At 46.6% G+C, this 22,910-nt stretch overlaps 1 protein-coding gene across 2 annotated transcripts in view; it reads right to left on the bottom strand.

Annotated features, from left to right (window-relative positions):
• Positions 1 to 12,233, bottom strand: part of TPCN1 (two pore segment channel 1) — a 62,408-nt gene extending 50,175 nt beyond the window's left edge. The window contains exons 1-2 of one of the 2 annotated variants that reach the window (XM_025474042.3): positions 12,058 to 12,233; positions 9,077 to 9,313 (exon numbers count right to left, since the gene is read on the bottom strand). In XM_025474042.3, coding sequence (XP_025329827.1) covers positions 9,077 to 9,188 — 112 coding nt within the window. In that variant the 5' untranslated portion in view covers positions 9,189 to 9,313; positions 12,058 to 12,233. The remainder of the gene's footprint in view (positions 1 to 9,076; positions 9,314 to 12,057) is intronic. The other variant, XM_049101696.1, reaches the window with a different exon arrangement.
• Between the last annotated feature and the right edge of the window lie 10,677 nt (positions 12,234 to 22,910).

Here is a 22,910-nt window from a genome sequence, read left to right as displayed (position 1 = left end):
TCTGCCGGCTCTGACCCTAATCATAATGGCTCACATCTACCAAGGGCTCCACCTGGCATAAGCCAGGCACTGTGTGATGGTCTGAGGTATGCCACCTTGTTTAACCCATGGGAGTAAATGGCAGAGTAGATTCAAGTTCAGCAGGTTTGACCTGAGAGCACTTGCTCTTCACCACAGCCCACACCCAATGCACCCCTGGTGCCCTGGCCTCTGGCTTGCATGGGGTAGCTCACACCTCCGTCTCTCTGCCCGTGCCACTGCCCCTGCCCATCTCCCCAGCACCCCCAATGCCCACCTGTCCCTAAATTCCACCTGGCCACAGGCCCGTCTACTACCCCTTAGTCGAGCCCTCACCATCATTTGCTCCCTTGACTCCTGCCACAGTGTCACCTGCTGCAGTGCCATACGTGTCAGTGCCATGCCACCAGAATATACTTCAAAGGCAACAAACTCAAATGCCTACAGGCCCCAGGCAGGTAACAAACATGGGGAGCTGGAGTCTGTAAGACCACAGGTGCTAGTACTCATCCTGTGACCAACCATAAGGCCTGCTTGATTATGGCGCTTCTGAAAACACTGCTGAGGCTGAAGAAAACAGGTCCCACCATGTCCCTGTGACTGTCACTATGTAACCCAGTCTCCACACTCAACTCCAACCACTCTTTTCAGGGCGGCCTGCATGAATTCTCGGACACTCCCTGGAAACATGACCATGTCACTCCCCAGCTGAAAGCGCCTTCTCAAGCTTCTCTATCACGCAGGATGAGGTCCCAGCAGCTTGGCCTGGCCCTGAAGGTGGAGGAGGACAGAACCTCCAAGATCAGGAGCCAATTTCTCCTCCCCACTCTCCAACCTAAGCACCAGCCTTCATACCCACCCATTCTGACACTGCCAGGCCTCTGCCCGCCTGTTCCCTTCCTCTGGGATGGTCTTTTACGCCCTGCATATCTCCTTAAAGACTCCACACACTCAGACACAGTCTCTCTAGAGCTTCTGCAGACACTACTCCAGCCCTGAATCAGGGAGACTGACTCCTCCTGCCCCATATCCCTACCTCCCCTGCCTTCCTTATTCTCCTGTCCTCCAAATCCCTCCCACAGTTCCAACACATGCCACAAAAGGAACACGTTACATCCTCAATTTTCTTGCGGCCACCCAGACCATGGGTCCTTCCACGAGCCATAACTACACCTAAAAACCTCCATGGCAGTTATTCTAAGTTCTTCAGAAATATGCATTCTTCAGAAAAAATGTTGCCTAAGTGGCTCAGTGGTTGAGCATCTGCCTTCAGCTCAGGTCATGATCCCAGGGTCCTAGGATAAAATCCCACATCAGGCTCCCCACAGGCAGCCTGCTTCTCCCTCTGCCTATGTCTCTTGCCTCTCTCTCTGTGTCTCTCTCAATAAATAAAATCTTAAAAAAAAAAAAAAAAAAGAAAAAGAAATATGTGTCTGCTAGCTGAAAAGCTCTACTAGTTTTTCAGTTGACAAGAAGGCAGTGATTATTAACATAAGAAGAATTAGGAGATAAACACTAGCTATTAAGCCTTTTTTTTTTTTTTTTTTTTTTTGTAACACCTGCTTAAAAACCCTACCTCTCAAAGTAAAAGCCAAAAAAAAAAAAAAAAAAAGTCCCAGCCAGCTTGGATCAAATAACTGAGAACAGAGAGGAAAGTCTTAAAGTTGGGCAGAATGTAGATGAGAAGAATGGAAAATGGACCCTTTGGCAGAGAGTCACATGAACCACAACCCAGAGGGAGGAAAGACTAAACAGAAAAGGAAGACGAAGGGGTTTGTGGGAGAAGTGCCCGCCTGTTCTGTCCTCTCATCCTTATGTGCCTGGCATTCCTACCCCCTAGTTCTGGCCTCCATTCCACAGATGGATGAAATCTGGTCTTTCTCTAGGCCAATCATGTGGAAGGAGACAGAAAAATCTCCGGGCTGATTCCAATTCCCACTGAATGCCACCCAAAGGTCAAGAATATCTCATGGGCCGCGGTTCCTTGGTCACTTGTATACTGTTTCCTTATTTTGAAGTCGTTTGTTCGGAACAGAAAGCCAAGGCTTAATTTGGTGTGCTCTAGCTTGGAGGGCATAAAGCAGCAGCCCACTGACCAGACTTTATTTGGTTGGCCATGTTTAAGAAACCAGAATTGGTTACCAATATTTAAAAATCAGAAAACTTCCGATTAAAAGTGTAGGTTTTAACTTCTCTTGATACAGTGGAAAATCTAGTAACAACCAGCCTGTGATCCTACACAGCAGTGAGTGCCAGAGTGAAGGTCCCACCCTTTACACACTTCCCAGCATGCCCTAGGCCGGTCAGGCCCTGGGTCCTATGCTACAAGGTCAATTCAGCTGAACCAGATCCTGTTTTTACAACTCAATAAATTCCTCCCACAAAGAACAAACAAGGCAAAAGAGGCCTCCAGTGCCAAAGGCAGCCCAAACACCAATGCCCTAACTCAGTTATCCAATCTAAGGACATCTTCCAGGGAGGCCCTGATGTGGGGTCACCTGCCCTGGGAACTACTGACCTTAGGGGGCCTTCCTCAGGACCCCAGGCAGCATTCTGAGCCTTACTCTGTACTCCAAAGCTGGTGCTCCTCTGTCCTTCCTTTCTATTTCCCAATCTTGATCCTATACGTTCTCATTTTTAGCCCAACCACCATGATGTAAAATTGAGTCCAATGCCTGGGTGGAGGAAGAACCAGAGAAGGGTATATGCATTGAGGAGAAAGCCAGAGTTTTCTACTGGGGGGGAATCGTGGGTGTCCTTTGTGGTCAGCTTTTTCACTTGCCCACATTTTCTGCTTCCTCTGTGATGATCCAATACAGTTTGTAAAATGACACCCCATTGGCTTGGCTATTTTTATGCAATGAAAAGGAGCTCTGGTATGGAATTCCAATTTAGAATAACATGCCTTGTAGGAAATAAAAGTTTAAAAAAATAATAAGATAAAGAGAGAAACAGACTTCCTCGTAGAAAAGAAAATTCGGTCTAAAATTCTCCCTCTTCCACAGAGTTTTCCTCCTAGCATGTGGCACATCAGTTAAGAGCCTGAGTCCAGAGTCAGGAGACATGAGTTCGATGCTGTGGCACTTCCTGGCTATGTGACCCTGGGTGAGTGTCAGCCACCCAGAGCATCAGTTTCTTCATCTGTCAGACAAGGATCCTGAGAGCGCCGGCCACTCACACCTGCTGGGAGCACTCAACAGAGAGCCAGCCCTAGCAAAATGCTTCTGGACACTGCCTGGTGCATTGGTAGAGGCTTAAATACTTGAGGAGTTAAAGAGTTAAGAAAAGTCCAAATCAGGGAATTTGCCCCATGAAAGGGATAAGAATGGAGAGCTGCCTCATGTGCTCCCTGAACGCCAAGGTGGGATGAAGGCAATCTGGGGATCGATCTCCATATTGATGCTTCCTCCTCTCAAGAGCCTGGGTTTCCTTCCTGGGCCACCATTCGAGGCAGCCTCAGGGAGGGCACCGCAATCAGAAGCCCCCAGAGACGCACTGCTGTGAGCCGTCAGAGCCCTCCTATGTTCCCTCCCTGACTTGGAGACTGAGAAACTGACTGCTCTGGAGCAAGCATGAACTGAGCCCCCCCCAGCCCAAGGCAATGGGTAAAGAGCAGTGCGGTCAGCACTCCAGCCTGCACCCAGCTGCCACTACTGCCATTTCGACATGGCAGCTTTCTGCATGCAGAGGGGAGAGATGGCATTTCATGGCAGGGGGTCCAAGGCAACAGATAGGATCCCCCATGAAGACTCAGAGGGCTGAGGAAGTGAAAAGCTTTAGGTCTGGGTTATGAGGCTGGAACCCAGCATGCCGGGTGCTTGCTCATTTTAATTGGTGCCTTCACCAGCCTGGTGACACCCAGCATTATGCCTTGGTGAGGCCCTAAGAAATCCAGAGGAATGATGCTGCAGAGCCAAATGCCCAGGCTCCCTGGGAGGCTGTGAAAATCTAATTGCTGTTTGGTCTCCAGCTGCCATGCTGTCTCTGCTTCCTGGCTTGCTGGTAGCCACCCACTGTGCCAGGAGAGAGGCAAACAGGATTCAGATCCTGGCCTGGGTTCAGGACCCCTGCTTGTGTACCATCATGTTCTAAAGAAGAATTCCCAGTCTCCGGCCATGACAATAATGCTTACGACTGGCTGAGAACTTCTCACGGGGAGCACTCACATGATCTCACTGAAGCCCAACAATTCTCCTGGGAGATGCTAACATGACCCCACTCTAGGAGTGGGGCCGAGGTTTACAGAGGTGAAGATCCCTACGCAGCTAGGACTGGAAGCCTGGAGCTTGACTCTGGAGCCCACATGATGAACCAGCCTACCACCTGGGGTATCACAAGTAGTAAAAGCTATAGGAGTCCCTTGGGTTTCACCCTTTGGCAAGTACACTGGGCAGGAACCGTAGGCACAGATTTCTGTGATGAAGAGCTTGCCTTGGGGTTGATCATCCTCAGGCAGACAGCACCCACTGCTCTTTCCCAGCTCATCCTGGATGTACCTGCCCCAAGGCCAACAACTCTGGACCACCTTAACTGAGCCTGATGCCAACTGCCTCTGGCTTCATGAAGATCCTGGAAAAGGAGCCAGGGTGCCACATGTTGGCCTCCTGTAAGGGGGCAGTGGCCCTCAATATTGCTACATACCACGGAGTTAGGTAACTCTTGATGGCATACAAGGCATCAGGGTGAGGAGGGGATTCTTCTGCTCTGTTACTTTAGGCCTTATCCCTGCATGGCTTGTCATCTGGAAACCATGGACCACCAGCACCAAAGTAGCCCGTGAGACCAAGTGTCTCGGCCACTCCCCTTGACCCCAATCCTTTTTATACCCAGAAAAAGCATAGTATGCAGGCCCATTTTGGCCACTGTTGGGTCAAAAGGCAATGAGAAGGCAAAAGGTGTGACCAGAATTCCCTTGGGAAATCCTATGTATTGCCCCCAGCATTCAGACGCTATGGTCTAGTGGTGGTCTAGATCACTGCCTGATCGGTACACAATGCAAACTGTGAGCTTTTCTGCAAACACACTGTCAAATGCCAGCCCTATTGCCCGTTTTCAAGGTTATTCTAATTTCCAGGCTTTAAATACCTCTGCCTCTACCTGCCTCCTTTATCAACCTGACATCTTCTGCCTATGAGTCATACATTAGCATTTAGGCAGCCGCTCTTATAGCCCAGAGATGCTGGAGTCTTGGATAAAATCCATTCTTACCCCACAATGAGAAAAAAAAACAATCCCAACCCTCCAGTCTCCAGCAGGGATAACACCCCAGCATAGGCCATTCCTGGCACAGGGTCAAAGGTCGTAGGCAGCACAGTTGGCTTGGCTTTTGCATACTTACATCTGAGGAGAGGGCAGGAGAGTTGTAGGCTGAACTGCGTGCCCCTACAATTCCTATCCTGAAGTTCTAACCCCCAGGATCTCAGAATGTGGCTGTATTTGGAAACAGAGCTTTTAAAGGGGTAATTAAGGTAAAATGAAGTCATAGGGCTGAACCCTCATCCAATCTGCCAGGTGTCCTTGTAAGAATGCATTAGGACACAGACACACACACTAAGGGACAAACATGTGAGGACATAGTCGGAAGGCGGCTGGCTGCCTGCAGGTAAAGGAGGGAAGCCTCAGAAAAAAAAAAAAAAACTAACCCTGCTGACACCTTGATCCTGGACTTCCAGCCTCCAGGACTGTGAGAAAATGAACTTTGGGTGCTAAAGCCCCCCACCCTGTGCTATCTATCATGGCAGCTAAAGCAGACTAAAACAAAGGAGAACATAGGTACAGAGCCAGCAGAAGGCTCAGTGACAGCTGCTGGGCTGGGCAGAGGCCCAGGCTCGACCAAGGCTCATGCCCTTAGAAATCTGGCTTGGTTCTCAGTGGCTCATGCCCACCCAACCCTTCAACTCTGCTGAAGGTCTCTGTCTGAACTCTGCCAACTCTTAAATACCACAAGGGTTTATATCAACCATATGCTGGAGGTGCCGGGGGCAGCCTCTAGGATAATCAGCTGTCCTCTGAGCAATGAGACTCCAAGCACTGGTTAGAAGAAGAGGCAGGGGGCAATCCTGCCCACCTCTGACCAGGGGCCCCTGAGAGTCACTCTTAGGAGGTAGTTACAAGATTCCAGAAACCCAACTAGGTTTATTTCCACCAGGATTTGGTGAGTACCTATATGCTGCAGGCACAGAGCTGGGTGATACCAAGATGAATGAACTCAGGGCCCAGTAGGTAATCAGATGGTTAAGCAAGTCATTATTACGCAGTAAGCTACTTGTAATAGTGAAGTCTCATCTAGATACCGAAGCAGAAAAGGGCAGTGAGTAATCAGCTGTGTCAGGGAGGGGAGGTTCAGTGAAGCCTTCAAAGAGATGGGATTATCAACAGGATTTCCGAGACAGACCTGGAAATAAGGAACAACAGCAAACAAGAGGCTGGGAAAGGCATTCCAGACAGAGTCGCCAGCAAAGCAGAGAGGTTTAAGGATGCACAGGGGTTTCACAGCACTAGAAGCGGTGTGACACTGGCTGAGGCAGGAAATGGGATCATTCTGGCAAGAAGGCGCCAGAGCACACATGGCCTTGTACACTGCCTAAAGAGCTTGGCCTGCATCCTGTAGGGGACAGGCAGGTCCTGGGGAGCTGCAAGCTGGGGAGAGTACCGGGTCCGATTTGTGTTTTACACAGGCTGCTCAGACAGCAGGGCCGGTGGACTTTGGGAGGAACGTCAACGCCAAAATCCAAGCATGAAATAACAAAGGCCAACCCTGTCTTCAGGCAGGCCCGATCATTTTGTCAATGAGCCTTGGTGAATGACACCCATGAATTCCTGGAGGTTTGAGCAAATGACCTAGTAAGAGGGTGAGGGGAGAAACAAAGCAGTTTCCCTGGACCTTGAGGGTTTTATATTTTGTTACTTTTATTTTTTTTTTATTTTGTTATTTTTAAACAGCCAAAGAAGCCACCAATTTCACACTAAGATAAGAATAACCTCACTAACGGCCCATCCAAGGTTGGTTTTATTGTCTACTTGGCCTACTTCCCACTCAAGCTCCGTCATCGGTGATTCAAAACCTGATCCTGACACAGAACTAGGTTGCTCTTCCCACTTTGATCTGCCAGAGAGCCAAACACCCCCTCAGCCATCAGCTCTGATACTGCACAAGGGCTTAAAAGTGGCACCCATGACAATGATCAGGACTCCAATTTAGAATCTTGAGCCCGACTATTTCTGGAACGATACACACCCTTAGTATGTCAACCGCCTACCCTTGGAGTCCATTCCCTTGTTGGCCATGGACCTGACCACTCCCCCTCAGTAGGGAGTATCCTACTTTGAAGCTGAGACTGGGCAGGGAGCAGTGGGGGCGGTGGCCTGGGAGGCTCGGTCTGTTGAGCATCCAACTCATAAGACGTTAAAAAAAAAAATGAAGCTGAGACTAGGTCACATTCATTTATGTCACTTTCTTCAAAGCACCTTACACAATGATGTAGAGACAGATATCAGAGGGGCATTATTGCTTATTAGCTGTGTGACCTTGAACAAGTTACTTAACCTCTTTGAGGGTCTGTTTCTTCCTCTGTAAATATGGAAAATAACAATAATTTTATCTTGAGGTTATATGATAAGATTAATATACATAAATGCTAAGGGCCAATACTTGTATTTATTAAGGGCTTATGATGGAACAAGGAGAAGCAGGAGAGGAAAAAAGGGAGGAGGAGGAGGAGGAGGAGGGGAATCCAACGGTCCTGGGTTCAAATCTACGCCCACCCAACTTGCTTGGCTGTGTGACCTTGGGCATGTCATTTCACCTCTCTGACTCATGGTTTCCTCTCCTGTCACATAGGGATAATATTGCCTACCCTACAAAAGGATCTTAGTTAAGATAAACAGATAAGAAAGCGCCTAACACTAGGCTTGCCAGCTCTAGGGCATTTCAGAAGTAAGCCTGAAATCAGAGCCTGTGGTTTCTCAGCCCTGAATGGTGCTTAGGGAAGAATCTACCCTTCCTGAATTCCCCATCTCTACCACTCAGAGTGGGCTGAGCATGCTGAAGTAAGGAGAGCCAGTTTATAGGAAGCCAGGCCTCCCACCGCACTCCTGTCCACAGGGACACTGCTGTCCTTCATCACTTTCAAAGGGAGGCTGCTGAGCAACCTGCTCTGCAGGGAGAACTCAACTCTGTTCTCTGTGGACAAAGGAGACGGGAGAGCCAGGCTCATCTTTCCCTGAACCCGAGCATCTTCACTCGTGAACCAGAAGGCAGCAGTACCCCCTCCAGCCTGGCTGAGGAGCATGGCCAGCAGATGGAACAAGCACTTGGTGAGGAGATTCTAAAGCACTAGTCCCTGACATCTTAGGACCCTCCACAGAATGAGAGTTATTTGAAGCTCTCTTAATCCAAGGCCTGAGCATATGAGGGAAATGGCTCCAGGACAAGGACCAGAAAGCTTTGTAAGGTCTCTTATTCTGCCAGAAACACAATTAAAATGTAAAAAATTTAAAGCTCACCTCTCCTGGGCTCACTTTGTGCTAGGCTCTGGTTTTAAAAGGAAGACAAAGCAAAACCCCAAACCCTCAGATCAATGGATCACAACAAATGCTGGCCCCCTCCCACCCTGTCCTGGGCAGTGCAGGGACTGAGCTCCAGCGTGGAGAAGCAATCATCTTTGCTTTCATGCCGGTTTCAGGTTGGACAGAGGAGGCTAGTGTTGAAATCTGTTTCTTTTTTTAACAAGGAATGGGGCAGGGAAACTAGCCAAAGTGCAGATTTGCCTGAGGTCCCCACCAAGCATCCACAAACAAAGCCAGCAGACCTCAAATGCAAGGGACATAATGCACTGAGGGAGGCGAGAGTCCTGGGAGGGCAGGCTACTCATTCCCTGGAAGCATCCCTAAGCTGGGGATGCAAGATCAGGACCCCACAGTCTCCCAGTAGTTTCTGTGTCAGAACTAAGGGGTCAAATGCAGAGTCAGGCATTAGCATACATGCATCTACTATGAGACCACCAAGCCCACAACTCACCCCTGAAACAGAAAAGCTGTGCCCCCTCCCCAGTCTTACTTCTGCTAGGCAGCTCCTCTTGGCCCAGGCTGTTGGAGGGAGCTAGTGGGGCACTGCCACCCTCGTCCAAGGTCAGGATGAGGGGAACGTCGTCATCTAAACTCACAGCCATGCTCTCCTCGACAGTAGCCCTCAGGATGCGATGTCCAGAGCTTTAAATAGTCTCTGCTTTGAGCTCCCTTTCAAAGCCACTGGCCCAGAGGTGCTTCTCAGAAACTCCTCCATCAGAAGCATCTTCTAGGGTTTGGGGAATAAAAAGAGAAAAACAATTATCAAAACACAACCACTACTGACGAAAATGTTCTGGAATTAGACAGTGGCAATGGTTGCATAACCATGCAAATGTACTAAAAACGACTGAATTGTACCCTTTAAAATGGTGGATTCCTTATGGTATGTGAATTATATCTCAATAGAGTATTACACTAATAGCATTAAAATATGGAGAGGGGGCTCTGTAAGAACAAATACTGGAAATTTAAACATAATTATGGCTGGAGATTGAGGTTATGGCTAATACGTTCCACCTCTATCCCTCTTTACCCTGGTTTATGTGTTTTGTGAAGATTTTTTGTGTATGAAGATTTTAAAGACTTAAAAAAAATACAATCATTAAAATAATAGTAGTTCATACTCAGTGAACACTTACTATGTAAGGGGCTCTTCTAGCAAATTTTAAGTAAAGCTGATTGAAACTTCGTAAGTAGGATTATTAACCCCCCCTCCTACAGAGTAGGAGATTCTAGGCTCTGAGAGATTAAGTAACTTGCCCAAGAACCGACAACTGGGAAGCCAAACTTTGAACTTCATCGTCTGGCTCCAGACCTGTTATCCTATCCACTACACTACATTTTCTCTAAGACCCATCCTGGGTATTTACAGAGCATCTAGCTTCAATGACGTGCAGCGTTGGCATGCCAGGTTACCTACACATGCCCATATCATTCTCATATAGGCACTATTCTCCTAGATTTAGGTGTTTTAGAGGAAGGAGAAGAGTATTTTTTTTAAGTGCTGTCCAGTCACACAACAAAGGCACTCATCCTGGACTCCCAACTTTAAAACACTCAGAACTTGCCTGTTACAGTTCCTATTTATACACATTCCCATTTCCGCTGAGTAGGACCAAAAGCAAAGACTCAGCAGATCTGACAGCAGACCTTTGAACTCGGAAAGAGCAGCAGGTTCCTTCCTCAAACTGAGGCCTTCTGGGCTCAATCAAGTCGGCCTCCAAATTCACCCACTAAATGGCAACCTGGCAATTTGCTTCTTTTTGCACATCACCAGAGGAACCCTGGGCAAGTTCCTTTCCGTTCGTATCTTCGTAAAACTAGGCAGCGAAAGTGAGCACCATTCTGTTTGCTAAGCCTGTAGCTCTCTGCCCAGCCAACTTCCTGTAAGACTTTTCAAGTTTCCCCCAGGTCTGGAGATTAATTTTCCTTTGCAATCTCAATAGCGGGGAGACAAAAGAGGAAATCCCAAATGAGACGCTACCATCCGGCTGTCTTAAGAATTAAATGTTTTATTTGCTCTCTTTTCGGTTTAACTTCTTACCACAGATATTTTCAAACATACTCAAAAATAGAATATGTAAATGAACTTCCTTGTAGCCTTCACTCCACTTTGACAATGAACATCTTGTCATCCTCTCCTGTTTTTTTTATAGGCGAGAGAATCTATCCACCTTCTCAACTCCATCAAGAAGGTTTCTAAATGTTACCATTGTGATTATAATGGCTAGAAGTTTTTTTTTATTTTAATGTTTAATACATGACTGTTGGGGGACCCCTGGGTGGCTTAGCAGTTGAGGTCCGCCTTCAGCCCAGGGCGTGATCCTGGAGACCCGGAATCGAGTCCCACATCGGGCTCCCTGCATGGAGCCTACTTCTCCCTCTGCCTGTGTCTCTGCCTCTCTCTCTTTCTCTCTCTGTGTCTCTAATAAATAAATAAAAAAATCTAAAAAAAAAAAAAAATACATGACTGTTGGTTTGCAATGCATGCAGTATCTTAGCTCTGTGGATCTCAACCCGAGTGACTTTGCCCCCTCCCCCCACGGGATGCCAGCAGCATACATTTTGAGACATTTTTGATTATCATAACTAGGGGGTGGGGGTGCTGGTAGGCAGAGGGCAGGGATGCCCCTAAACATCCATCCTACAATGCACAGGGGAGACCTAACACCAATATAGAAATATGTAGCTCAAATGTCAGTATCGCTGCTGTTGAGAAATCCTGTTTAGCTAATATCCCCACTTCCCAGATGAGGACAACTGGGGCTTAGAGGGGTTAACTTAACCCACCCTTTACAAGCTCTGGTAGAGCCTAGAGCTCACCGTGGGCAGTCTGAGTTCAGCGGCCCTCCCCACTTAACCATTACCCTCTACCTCCTGGCAGAACCAGGCCCCTGATTTGAATTCAAGCCCATCATTTTGCAGAGAGGGAAAAAGGGAGGCCCAGAGTGGAGAAGGGACTTGCCCAAGGTCACACAGTGCAGGACTCCTGAGTCCCAGCCCAGGGCTCCTCCGGCGGGCTCGGCTTCTTCCTGTGCAGGGCACCCAGAAGGGAAGGGTCACCCGTGGGGACAGGGCCCAGGAAAGCGGGCCAGCAGCCATCCCTGCCCCGGGTGAGGGTCCGAGTCCCCGCGGGCGCCCGGGAGCTGAGCAGCTGACGGGGTGCGGGGCGGGCTCCAGCTCCGCGGGCTCCAGCTCCACGTGCTCCCCGCCCGGGTCCCGGGTCCCGGGTCCCGGGTCCCGGCCCCGCGCGGGGGTCGCCCCGGGAAGCCGGGGGCCAGGAGAGGGGGCGTCAAGCCCCGGCCCGGGCCGGAGGGAGGAAAGCGCGGCGACGACTCCCGCGGCCGGTCCGGTCCCGCTCTGCCCGCCTCCCCCAGCCCAGGGCGCAGCGCAAACCCTCACTCCGCGCCCTCTGACCCCTGACCCCTGCCCTCTCCGCCAGGCCGTCGCTCGCACCCCTCGGATTCTTACACGCGCCGCCCCAGCAACCTGGACCGCGCGCCGGGGTCCGCACCGCGCAGCCCAGCCCGCGGGCGCCGCCGCCAAAGCCCCGGGCTCGAGGCTGTTGCAGCCACCGCAGGCGCCGCCACTTCAGCCGCTGCCACCACGGCAGCTGCGCCAGCTCTCCCATCCGCCGCCTACCGTCCCTTCCACCCCGTCGGCCCCGCCCCATTTCCCCTTTGCCACGGCCTATTGGCTAGCGAGGTTGCATGATGAGCTGTGATTGGCCAAGCGGCACGTCCTTCCCCCAGTTCTCTCCCGCTGCTGATGCGGGACTCCCTGCCCCCCTCCTTGGGAAGGGGCGGGATAAGGAAGCTCCGCCCCCTTTCCCCTCCCACCCTCCCCGCCTTACTCGTTCAGCCCAACCCAGAGAGAGCCCTGGGTCTTTCGATTGGTGGAGGGTCCGAGAGGCGGTGCTTCTGATTGGTCAAGCCTCAGGAGGTGGGGCGAGCTGAACGGAACGAGAAATTGAATGGTGAAAAGGAAAGTCAGTCAGATACCGAGTCCCTCCCCCCGGGATTGGCGGGTAACCTAGCAACGCGGGCACCGCGGAGGAAACGGCTCGGAGAAGCCTGGTGCCCTCGGAGCAGGTGAGTTGGCCGCGTGGGGACCAGGGCCGGGAATGAGCGGGAGATGTGCAGTGGGGTCCAGCCTGCTATCCTTTGGCTGCCCGAGGACTCAGCAGCCCTCACCGCGGGCCCGGCCCTGCCCCAGCACCGTGCTCCCCAGCTCCTGCCTCCGTGCAGACCTCCCTCCCAACTCCTTGCCAGAACGCCTGACAGCTTGTGGGTCCCTGCCCCTATTCCGCCCTTCCACTTACCACTTCATCCTTAAAGCGTGGAGGATACTAGTCAGGTGGAGTCTCATCCTAGTTAGCTGATTTCAAGTCAAACAGAGGCGACGGGGATGAGAGGGTCGTTTATAAGTTCCCTACCATTCCACCCAAAGGCCATGAATTCCAGGATGAGCATGCGACGAAAGGCATCTCACTTGAGTGAATGTTCAGATTAGGTCATTTCGGTTATACCAGTTTTTGCCTTGTGCTAACAACCTTAGAACTGAACTCCCATTCTTGGCCTTAGCATGTGATTTCGTCGTACAGACTTCATTCAAAAGGTTTGTTGTAAGGATTAAATGAGGCAAGACATCAAGAAGCTTGGCATGGAGCTGAACGACGTATCAGTGATCAGCAAATACCGGCAATTCTTTTTCTTCCTACGGCACATTTGCCCTTGAATCTTCCTGCTTAAAATGGATCAGGGGGAGTCATCTCGTTCCATACCTTAAATATTCATACATTCAACAAGGATTCACTGAGTGCCTACTACTGGAGGCTGGGGTAAAGCAAGCAACAACAACAAAACATTTTTTCACTCATGGAGCTGTCTAATGGGGGAGGTAGTCATTAATCCAGAAATATATAGATATATGTAAAATTACACCTGCAGAGATTCATTTCCAGAATGGTGCAGTATGGAGGTCAACCAATCCTTTCCTTAAAAAGCAGCTCTAGGGACGCCTGGGTGGCTTAGCGGATGAGCCTCTGCCTTCGGCCCTGGAGTCCTGGGATTGGTCCCGCATAGGGGGCTCCCTGCATGGAGCCTGCTTCTCCCTCTGCCTCTCTCTCTCTCTCTCTCTCTCTCTCTCGCTCTCATGAATAAATAAATAAAACCAAAAGAAAATTAAAAAAAAAAAAGCAGCTCTAGTCCATCAATGGATGAATGGATAAACAAATTGTAGTAAATTAGATTCAGTCTTTAAAAGGAATGAAATTCTGATAAATGCTACAAGAATTGAAGACCATGAAGACATAATGCTAGGTGAATAGAAGTCAGTTACAAAAGGACAAATATGGGATCCCTGGGTGGCGCAGCGGTTTGGCACCTGCCTTTGGCCCAGGGCACGATCCTGGAGACCCGGGATCGAGTCCCACGTCGGGCTCCCGGTGCATGGAGCCTGCTTCTCCCTCTGCCTATGTCTCTGTTTCTCTCTCTCTCTCTGTGTGACTATCATAAATAAATAAAAATTAAAAAAAAAAACAAAAGGACAAATATGTGTGATTCCATTTATATAAGATACCTAGAATAGCCAAATCATAGAGACAGAAAGTAGAATAGTGGATCGAAATGACAATATACACTACAACATGGATGAACCTCAAAAATATCATGCAAAGTCGGGATTTCTCAACGTTGGTACCTTTTGAGTTGGATAATTGTTTGTTATAGGGGCCCATTCTGTGCTAGTGTTATTCCCAGCCTCTATCCACTAAATGCCAGTAGTACCCCTCCTAGTTGTGACAACCAAATATATCTCCAAAATTATTGTCAAATGTCTCCTGGAGGCCAGAGTCATCCCTGCTTAAAAATTACTGTGCTAAGTCAGATGCAAAAGATTACATACTGTATAATTCCATTTATATGATTTCATTTATATGATTTATCCAGAAAAGTTAAATCTGGGAATGGAAATACTTTGCCAGTTAGCTCATGGGAATTTTGGGGAGTGACAGAAATTTTGTGGTGATGTGGCATAACTTTGAGCATTTACCAAAAAAGTCATTGAGTTGTACACTTACAATGGGTAAATTTTATGGTATGTAAATTATACCTCAACAGAGCTGTAAAAAAAAAAGTACACCCATGATCAGTACCGTGCAGAAAAGGTGCAGAGGGTTTTCAGAGATTATAGTGCACTTTAAAAAAAAAAAAAAGAAATTTTAATTTATTTATTTGAGAGAGAGAAAGCATGAGCAGGAGGAGGGGCAGAGGGAGAGGGAGAAGCAGGCTCCCTGCTGGGCAAAGAACCTAACTTGGGGCTCAATCCCAGGACCCCGGGATCATGACTTGAGCTGAAGGCAGAGGCTTTATGGACTGAGCCAGCCAGGCACCCCCATAAGTGCACTTTTTTTTTCAATCTGGGAAGAGGCTGCCACTGAGCTGAGACTTGAAGGTTGAGAATTAGCTAATCTAGGAGTTGGGAATTGATTTCTGGCAAAAGGAACATCTTGTGGGAAGATCCTGATGCTTTGAACACTTTAGAGACCAGTGTGGCGACAGCACAGTGAGAACAGGAGGGCTTTGAGGTCGGCTGGTCAGATAGGTTGAAGCCAATGAGAAGGAATGTCATCACAGGAGTGAAGGGGCTTCATCCTTCTCACTCGGTGTGTCCCTGCCCCCATCATGGCTTTAGTCACCATCTGTAAAGTAACAGCTCTCATATTTCTGTGTCTTGAAGTCTACTCCAGATACCCAACCACACCTGCACATCTCATAGATGTCCCACTCAAGTGGCTGGTAGTCTACACATATATAGCGCCTTGGTGTGAATTAGGAAGAGGTGCTCCCTCCAGGCACACACAGCCCCACAGTTTACAAGTCTTGGCAAATAGATAGCAAGTTCTACCATCGATAAACACCCCAAACCCCTCAACCTCTGCTTGTCTTATAAGGTTCACCCTTTGAGTAAACACCAAAACAATCCATCCAGCAACCTGAGCCAGCACAGTAGACATCATCCCTCACTTCTCCTCCCCATCTCCCATATCCAATCCTTCACTTTGTCCCATTGATTCTGCCTTCTTTATGTTTCTGGAGCCCATCCACTGCTTTCTCTCTTGTTAAGGCAACCCTCATCTGTTCCCTGGACACGGTGACAGCCTTCCAAACCTGCTCCTCTTGTCAATTGCACCCACCAACCATTTTACCACAATTTCCCAGGCTGTAGGTCTAGTCTTGTCACTCACTCCCTGCTTAAAACTCCCTCCACCCCCAACCCAAGCCTTTGATTCCTCCTCTTGAGCAATGAGGGAAGCTGTTGTGGCAGGACTTTCTTTCTTAAAGATTTGTTTATTTATTTGAGAGAGAGAGAGAGACTGAGTGAGCATGAAGAAGGGCAGAAGGAGAGGGAGAGAGAATCTCAAGCAGACTCTATGCTGATCACGGAGCCCAACTCAGGGCTTAATCTCTCAACCCTGATAACACCACCTGTGCTTAAACCAAGAGTCAGACACTTAACTGGCTGAGCCACCCATGTGCCTTGTGGCTGGATTTTCTAACCAGTCAAATCAGGATGATTTCCTTAATCCCTGGGACTCCTGTAAGTGGTTGAGAGGAAGTGACAATAGAATCATAGCTGGATAACCAGGCCAAGTCAGGACAAAAGGCAAAGTAGTGACAATGGCAGGAAAGGCAAGCATGAGAAGGCGAGGTCTGAGGTCACTGTTCATGCCTCATCTGAATATACACAAGTAGTTAGTAGAAAGCAAGAATCCACCCCACCATTCCCTTTCCCAGACTCCACCCTACCCCCAGAAAGCCCCAAACGACCTTAGATTGGAAACAGTGGTAACAGAGGCGACAGAATCCCAGCATCAATCCCCCAACCTCTAGGCTAAAGAGGCTGCCCAGGCATCCCAGACAGAACTCTGCCCCAGCCTTGTGCAAGGCATCCCTCAGGAACATTCTAGGCATACATGGTCAGACATAAATGCCGTGACTGTAGCTTGGGTCTTCATTCCATTTATGGTGAAAAATTGAATTAGAGGGGTGAGTCTTCTCTGCTCAAGTGCTAAATTCACCCCCACACTTTTTTCCCTAGGAGACAAGAGCTCAAGACAATGAGGCACCACCGGATTTATGCCACAACATATAATAATTATCACTCCCCTTTGAAGAGGGCTTTTAACTCTCAAAAGGGCTTTCCCATCTAGTAAATCAGCCCTCTTCCACCCAGCTGCCTTTTGATGTGGCTAGGACAGGTGTTGTATTCCCAGGTGCCAGAGAGATAAGGGGCTTGCCCAGACTTATTTCAAGAGCCCCAGCAGGGGAGAGTCATGCCCCTGGGTCTCCTAACACCCAGATTGTGACCCTGATCTTGATTCTGTAACTGATGGCAGCTTTATGTGGCACAGATCTCAGTTTGTCCGACAGAGCTGAGCTAGCCAGGAACAAACTTTCCTTTGAACCTGGATGGAGCACTGGACTTGGGATGGGGAAGCCAGGAGTTTCATAGAGGGGTAGGGCCACTGTGGTCTAGACCTGTGATTTCCCACCAGGGGCATCCCCTGACCTGCCACTCCCACCCCACAGGGATATTTGGCAATATCTGGGGGCATTTTGTCTCCTACTGGTCAGAACTGGTGGTGGGAGAAATGTGCTACTAGTGTCAAATGGGTAGAGGCCAGGGATGCTACTACTAAACATCCTAGAACACACAGGAGGGCCCCCACAACAAAGAATTATCTGACCCAAAATGTCACTAGTGCAGAGCTTGAGAAACCCTGTCCTACACTGATATTTTCTTTTCTTCTTGTTTTTTATTTTTATTTTTTTTCTTCTTCTTTTTTAAAATTTTAAGTACTCTCTACACCCAACATAGGGCTCAAACTTACAACCTTGAGATCAAGAGCCGCATGTTCCTCCTATTGAAGCAGCTAGGCATCCCCAGACTGATATTTTCATACAAAGCGAATGGTACACACATACACATCCACACACACACATACCTCTACCTTTCCCTTCTGGCCCTAGTTAGTGGGACTGAAAGCAAACATGATTGCAAATCAAGATCATTTGAAATATAGAGTATCGGAGGAAAATACAGAGCATCTTTGACCTCAGATTTCAAATAATAGCAGGTTATACTCCATGACCAATTGAATGCCTTTAACATGGGGCTTTCAAACACAGATTGTTTCTTTCTTTTTTTTAAGATCTTATTTATTTATTCATGAGAGACACAGAGAGAGAGAGGCAGAGACATAGGCAGAGGGAGAAGCAGGCTCCATGCAGGGAGCCGGATGTGGGACTTGATCCCGGGTCTCCGGGATCATGACCTGAGCCAAAGGCAGACTCTCAACCGCTGAGCCACCCAAGCATCCCAGATTGTTTCTTTAACCACAAGCCAGACAAAGAAATACATTTTCCTTCTCAACCTAGTGTGTTTACTTACACATGAATACTTAACTACATGTGATGGACTCTCATATTTTCTATTCTGTTGCATTTATTTTTAAATAACAAATTCACCATTCACTAAAGGGTCACAATCCTTGGTTTAAAAAAAGACACTTCTTCAATGTAGTCAAGCAGTCAGGAAAAGCCAGTGTTTTGCATTTGATAAGATTATGGTTTAAATATTTTCTTAAGTGGGGGAAGTTTATTTTAGAAGACTCTAAAGGCACCACTAGGAAATTCTTCCTTCTGTCTCAAACAACCACAAGGATGCTACCCACAGTCGGGTAGAACCAGAAATAAACACTCCTAAAAAGAAAAGAAAAAAAAAAGAAAGAAATAAACATGCCTAAAGCTATGCCATAACCAAAAGAGGAGTTAAAAATTGTGGTGACTTGATTTGTAAGGAGGAGGAGACTGGAAAAGGAGACATTTAAGGGGCTCTAGTCCTCCTCCATCAGCTGCAGAAATATGAAAATAATGTACAAACTAGTCAAATTAAAAACAAGTAGTAAAAAAGTTAAAAGAGGTTCAATTTTGGCGCTTTATAAACATTTCTGCACAAAAACGTATATATTGAGGAAAACTACATCTCCTATTTTAAGAAGTAAATGTTCAAATGTTAATACTAAACTATATGATTTTTGAAGTCATAATAAAAGTCATAAAAGCTAAACATTATTGAGCCAAGATTTCATTTCATACTCAATGACAGTTCTGTTGAGTGTGGTTCCATCACTGTCCCCATTTTACAGACAAGGAAGCCAAAGCTTGGAGAGGTTGATTGACTTGCCGAAAGCCACACAGTGAGGATTGAACTCCAAATCTGCCTGACACTAAAACCCACAAACTTTATCACTATACAGTAGACTTGTGTTTTTCTTTTCTACTTCAGAGACGGAGGAGATGAAGGCCCAGAAGGCCAAGTGAATTTGCCCAGGACCATAACTGTAGCCAGTATCCAGTAAAGAATGTTCATCAGAACCAGAAGTTTAGAAATCTGTCCCCAGGAGCACATTCCCTCCCAGCCTCCATCATTATTCCATGTCCTCTGTCTCCAAAGTACAGGGTACCATTGGAGCCCCCAGCCATGGAGTCATTACCACAGATGAGATCCTGTCTGTTAATACCTCCAGCATTCACTGCTACAGCTCCAGCCTGGGAATCTTTTGCAAACCAAATATAATCCACAAAACATAGGTTCTCAAAAAGGACAAAAGAGGATTGGGTAATAGTTCGTAAGTGGCAATGGGGGGAAAAAAGATGAAAAAGAAAAAAACAAATTCGATTTAAATCTTTTTGTTTAAAAATTCCAAGCCCTGAGTACAGGGATGGGAAACAATCCATAGGCCAAATCTTGACCTGCCGTTTTCATTATTAAAATATGGCACTATAGGGATCCCTGGGTGGCACAGCGGTTTAGCACCTGCCTTTGACCCACGTCGGGCTTCCGGTGCATGGAGCCTGCTTCTCCCTCCGCCTATGTCTCTCTCTCTGTGTGTGTGACTATCATAAATAAATTTTTAAAAAAATTATTTTAGAAAAATATGGCACTATTGTCCGGTTCTAATTCAGCACATAATGTATTTTTTTAAATAACATTAACCTATTATGCTGACATCTCTGTACGAGGTAATGGGCCTCTCGTTAAAGCTGGATTTGCTATCTCTTCATTCATTCAACAGTGATTTGTTGAGTGCTTGCTATGCCATCATGTTTTGGGATAGCAGTCTTCATCATGGATTTTCTACCTCTTTCTAGCCTCTCACTCTCTCTGCTCTAGACTTAGAAGGCTCAGATAAAGCACCCAGAGTTCTTCTGAAGAAAGCTATTTGCATGTTTCCCAGACCAGTGGGATCTTCTGAGGCTAAAAGGAAAAATTCCTCCTGCTTCAAAGGCAAAACCTCTGTGTATCAACCCAGCAAGTAGGTAGTGAAATCAGAACTAAGTGACTAGGAATCCCCTCACCATCAAAGACTTCTTTGAGTCCCAAGTAGGACTTCAGGGAGTGAAGCAGGGAGAGTTAGGTTAGGTTAGTGTTAGTGCTAGGTCCTGGGGGCCTGGGCTGAGTGGGAATTGTGTATCTCAGAAATGTGACAGAGCTGTCAAAAGTACATGAAATCAGTTCTGCAAATTGTGGAGTCCACAACATGGTTTGATTCAGCCATGTTGAATTCAGCCAGAATTGCAAATTTTCCACTAGGGTGGAAAATAAAAACGAAGACCATGACCTCCATCTCTTGTGGAAACTTCTTTTTGCCATCTCTACCTCCAAGCATATTTCTCACCTTACACCATTCTTTCTTAGCTCTCTACATCTAAGCTGCAAGCAGGTTTTTTTGTCTAGTCATGGGAAGTACCAAAACTGGAGCTGGGAAGGCAGAAGAAAAATCTCAGTCGAAGATAAAAATCATGCAGGAAATATTAAGTTGTCTAGGAATACATTTACTCTGAATTTTAGACAGAGGGCTGGTATTAGAGAGGATGTGTTTAGCTCATTTTTTTGGTTCAGTGATACCTGGTTTAGGAAGAGAGGTACACACATGGCACTGATCCTATTTTCATCGATTCCTGTAATGAGAAGCCTATGCTGAAAGCCCCTTTTAGGACTCTCTGAATTCTAATTATATCAATGAGAAAGTCTCAGTTTGGTGTTAGTGAGTCTTTTCTATATTAGCCTTATATCCTGTAACTTTGCTATAATTTTGTAAGTCTAGAAGTGTGTATATTGGTTCTTTGGGATTTTCTACATAAATAATCCTGTCACCTGTGAATAAAGATAGTTTTATCTCTTCTTTTCTAATCTATACATTTTACTTCCTCTTCTTGTCTTGTTCCACAAGCTAGGACTCCACTATGATTGTTAAACAGGAAGGATAAGAGGTTACATTCTTGCCTTATTCCTGCTCTTAGGGAATAAACTTCTAGTTTCTCACAATTAAGTATGATGCTAGCTATAGGGTTTTTGTAGATGTTCTTTTTCAAGTTGAGGTAATATCACTATATTCCTCACTTGCTGAGAAGTTTGTTTTGTTGTTGTTTTTTTAAAAATCATGAACAGTTTAAGAGTTTGTCAAATGCTTCTTTGCACCTATTGATATGATATGATTTTTCTTTTTGTTGATGTAATGGATTACATTAATTGATTTTTGAATGTTGAACTAGCCTTGCAGACATGGAAGAAATCCCACTTGGTCATGGGCTATAATTCTTTTTATACCTTGTTGGATCCAATTTGAGGGTTTTTGCATCTATGTTTATGAAAGATATTGATTGGTCCGTAGCTTTCCTTTCTTATAGTGTATTTTGTCTATTTTGGTATCAGAGTAATGCTAGCCTCATAGAATCTGTTAGGAAGTATTCATTCTGCTTCTATTTTCTGGAAAAAAATGTTAGAGAATTGATATAGTTTCTTCCTCAAATATCTGGTAAAATTTACCAGTGAAATCTTCTAGACCTAGAGTTTCCTGTTTGGGGAAGTTATTAATTATTGATCAATTTCTTTAATACATAAGGGCCCATCGAGATTATCTATTTCTCCTTATGAGAGTTTTGGTAGATTGTATCTTCAAGGAATTAGTCCATTTCATCCAGGTTATCAAATTTATAGCCATAGAGTAGTTCATTATATTCCTTTATTATCCTTTTAACACCCATGGGATCAGTAGTGATGGCCCCTCTTTCCTTCTTGACATTAGTAATTTATCTATTCTGTCTTTTTGTTAGTATGTTTGTAACATCTCCCTACCACTTGCTAATCTTCCTTTGCAACAATAGAGATCTGGGCTTGCACTCATTGCCCCTGGGCAACAGCACCCAGCTAGAGTAAAATAATTTCAGGCTATAGACATTATTACCTTCTATATAAGGAAAATGATACAGATTTTTCAGTTACAGTGGAGATACTTTTTAATGAAAAGTACTTAAGAATGAAAGTGTACTTCAGAAAAAAAAAAAGTTGAGTTAATAATAGTACAGCTTGGTCTTTAGACTTGGCAGAAATCCCAAAGGTGGTGTGCTAGTGAGAGAAATTTAGACAACCCTAAATTAGAACCAATCCTCATGGAGGCTTCCTTCCTGACCCAGAACCCATGTTTTGCCTCATACATGGTGCCCTCATGCTGCCCAACGATCCCTGTGTCATGATCAGTTATGAGGTGTGTCTCGGTAATTAGTTTATAATAGGCTCCAAAGTATGTAATAATTGACTCAAAAACATAAAAGTCAATGAGAGATGATTCAAGGCTTACCCTCAAATAAAATAATTCAGCCACTCACTAACCTGCATTCTGATAAGCTCTCTTACGCTAAGTGAAAGAAAGGGACGGGGTGACAGCCCTATGGTTGCAAACTGTGTCTAATCCTGGGTACGCCCAGGGACACTACCAGTGGGCGTATACATGTATATAAAATGACAAATACGAATATTCATATTTGTAGTTACTAAGTAGATTGAATGCTCTAGGAACTGAATCTTGAACACGTCTGTCCTCTTGGGTCACTGCTTAGCAGGATTTATTGAGACTGGACCAGCAAAGAATCACTGTGCCTGGTCCACTGTAAAAGTCGATCTTAAAATTGTGAGACCAGACAGAGCAGCAGCTACAGGGAACAGGCTCCCCCGAAAGCCTGTGTGGGTTGAGACGCCTCTGGGCCACTTAGGAGCTGTGAACTCCTGAAAGCATCTAACCTCCCTCTGCCTCCCTTTCTTTGTAAATAGAGCTAATAAAAGCAACTATCTCATAAGGTTGTTGTAAGGAATGAAGGAGTTAATTCTCACATAGCATTCAGAACAGTGTTTGGTATGGAGTTAGTTCTCAAGGGTTAGCCAATATTAAAATGGCGATCTTTAAAATGAGATCCCCCCCC

The sequence above is a fragment of the Canis lupus genome, chromosome 26 (assembly GCF_003254725.2).
Source record: "Canis lupus dingo isolate Sandy chromosome 26, ASM325472v2, whole genome shotgun sequence".
Taxonomy (NCBI): domain Eukaryota; kingdom Metazoa; phylum Chordata; class Mammalia; order Carnivora; family Canidae; genus Canis; species Canis lupus.
This window is presented reverse-complemented; position numbering and strand designations above follow the sequence as displayed.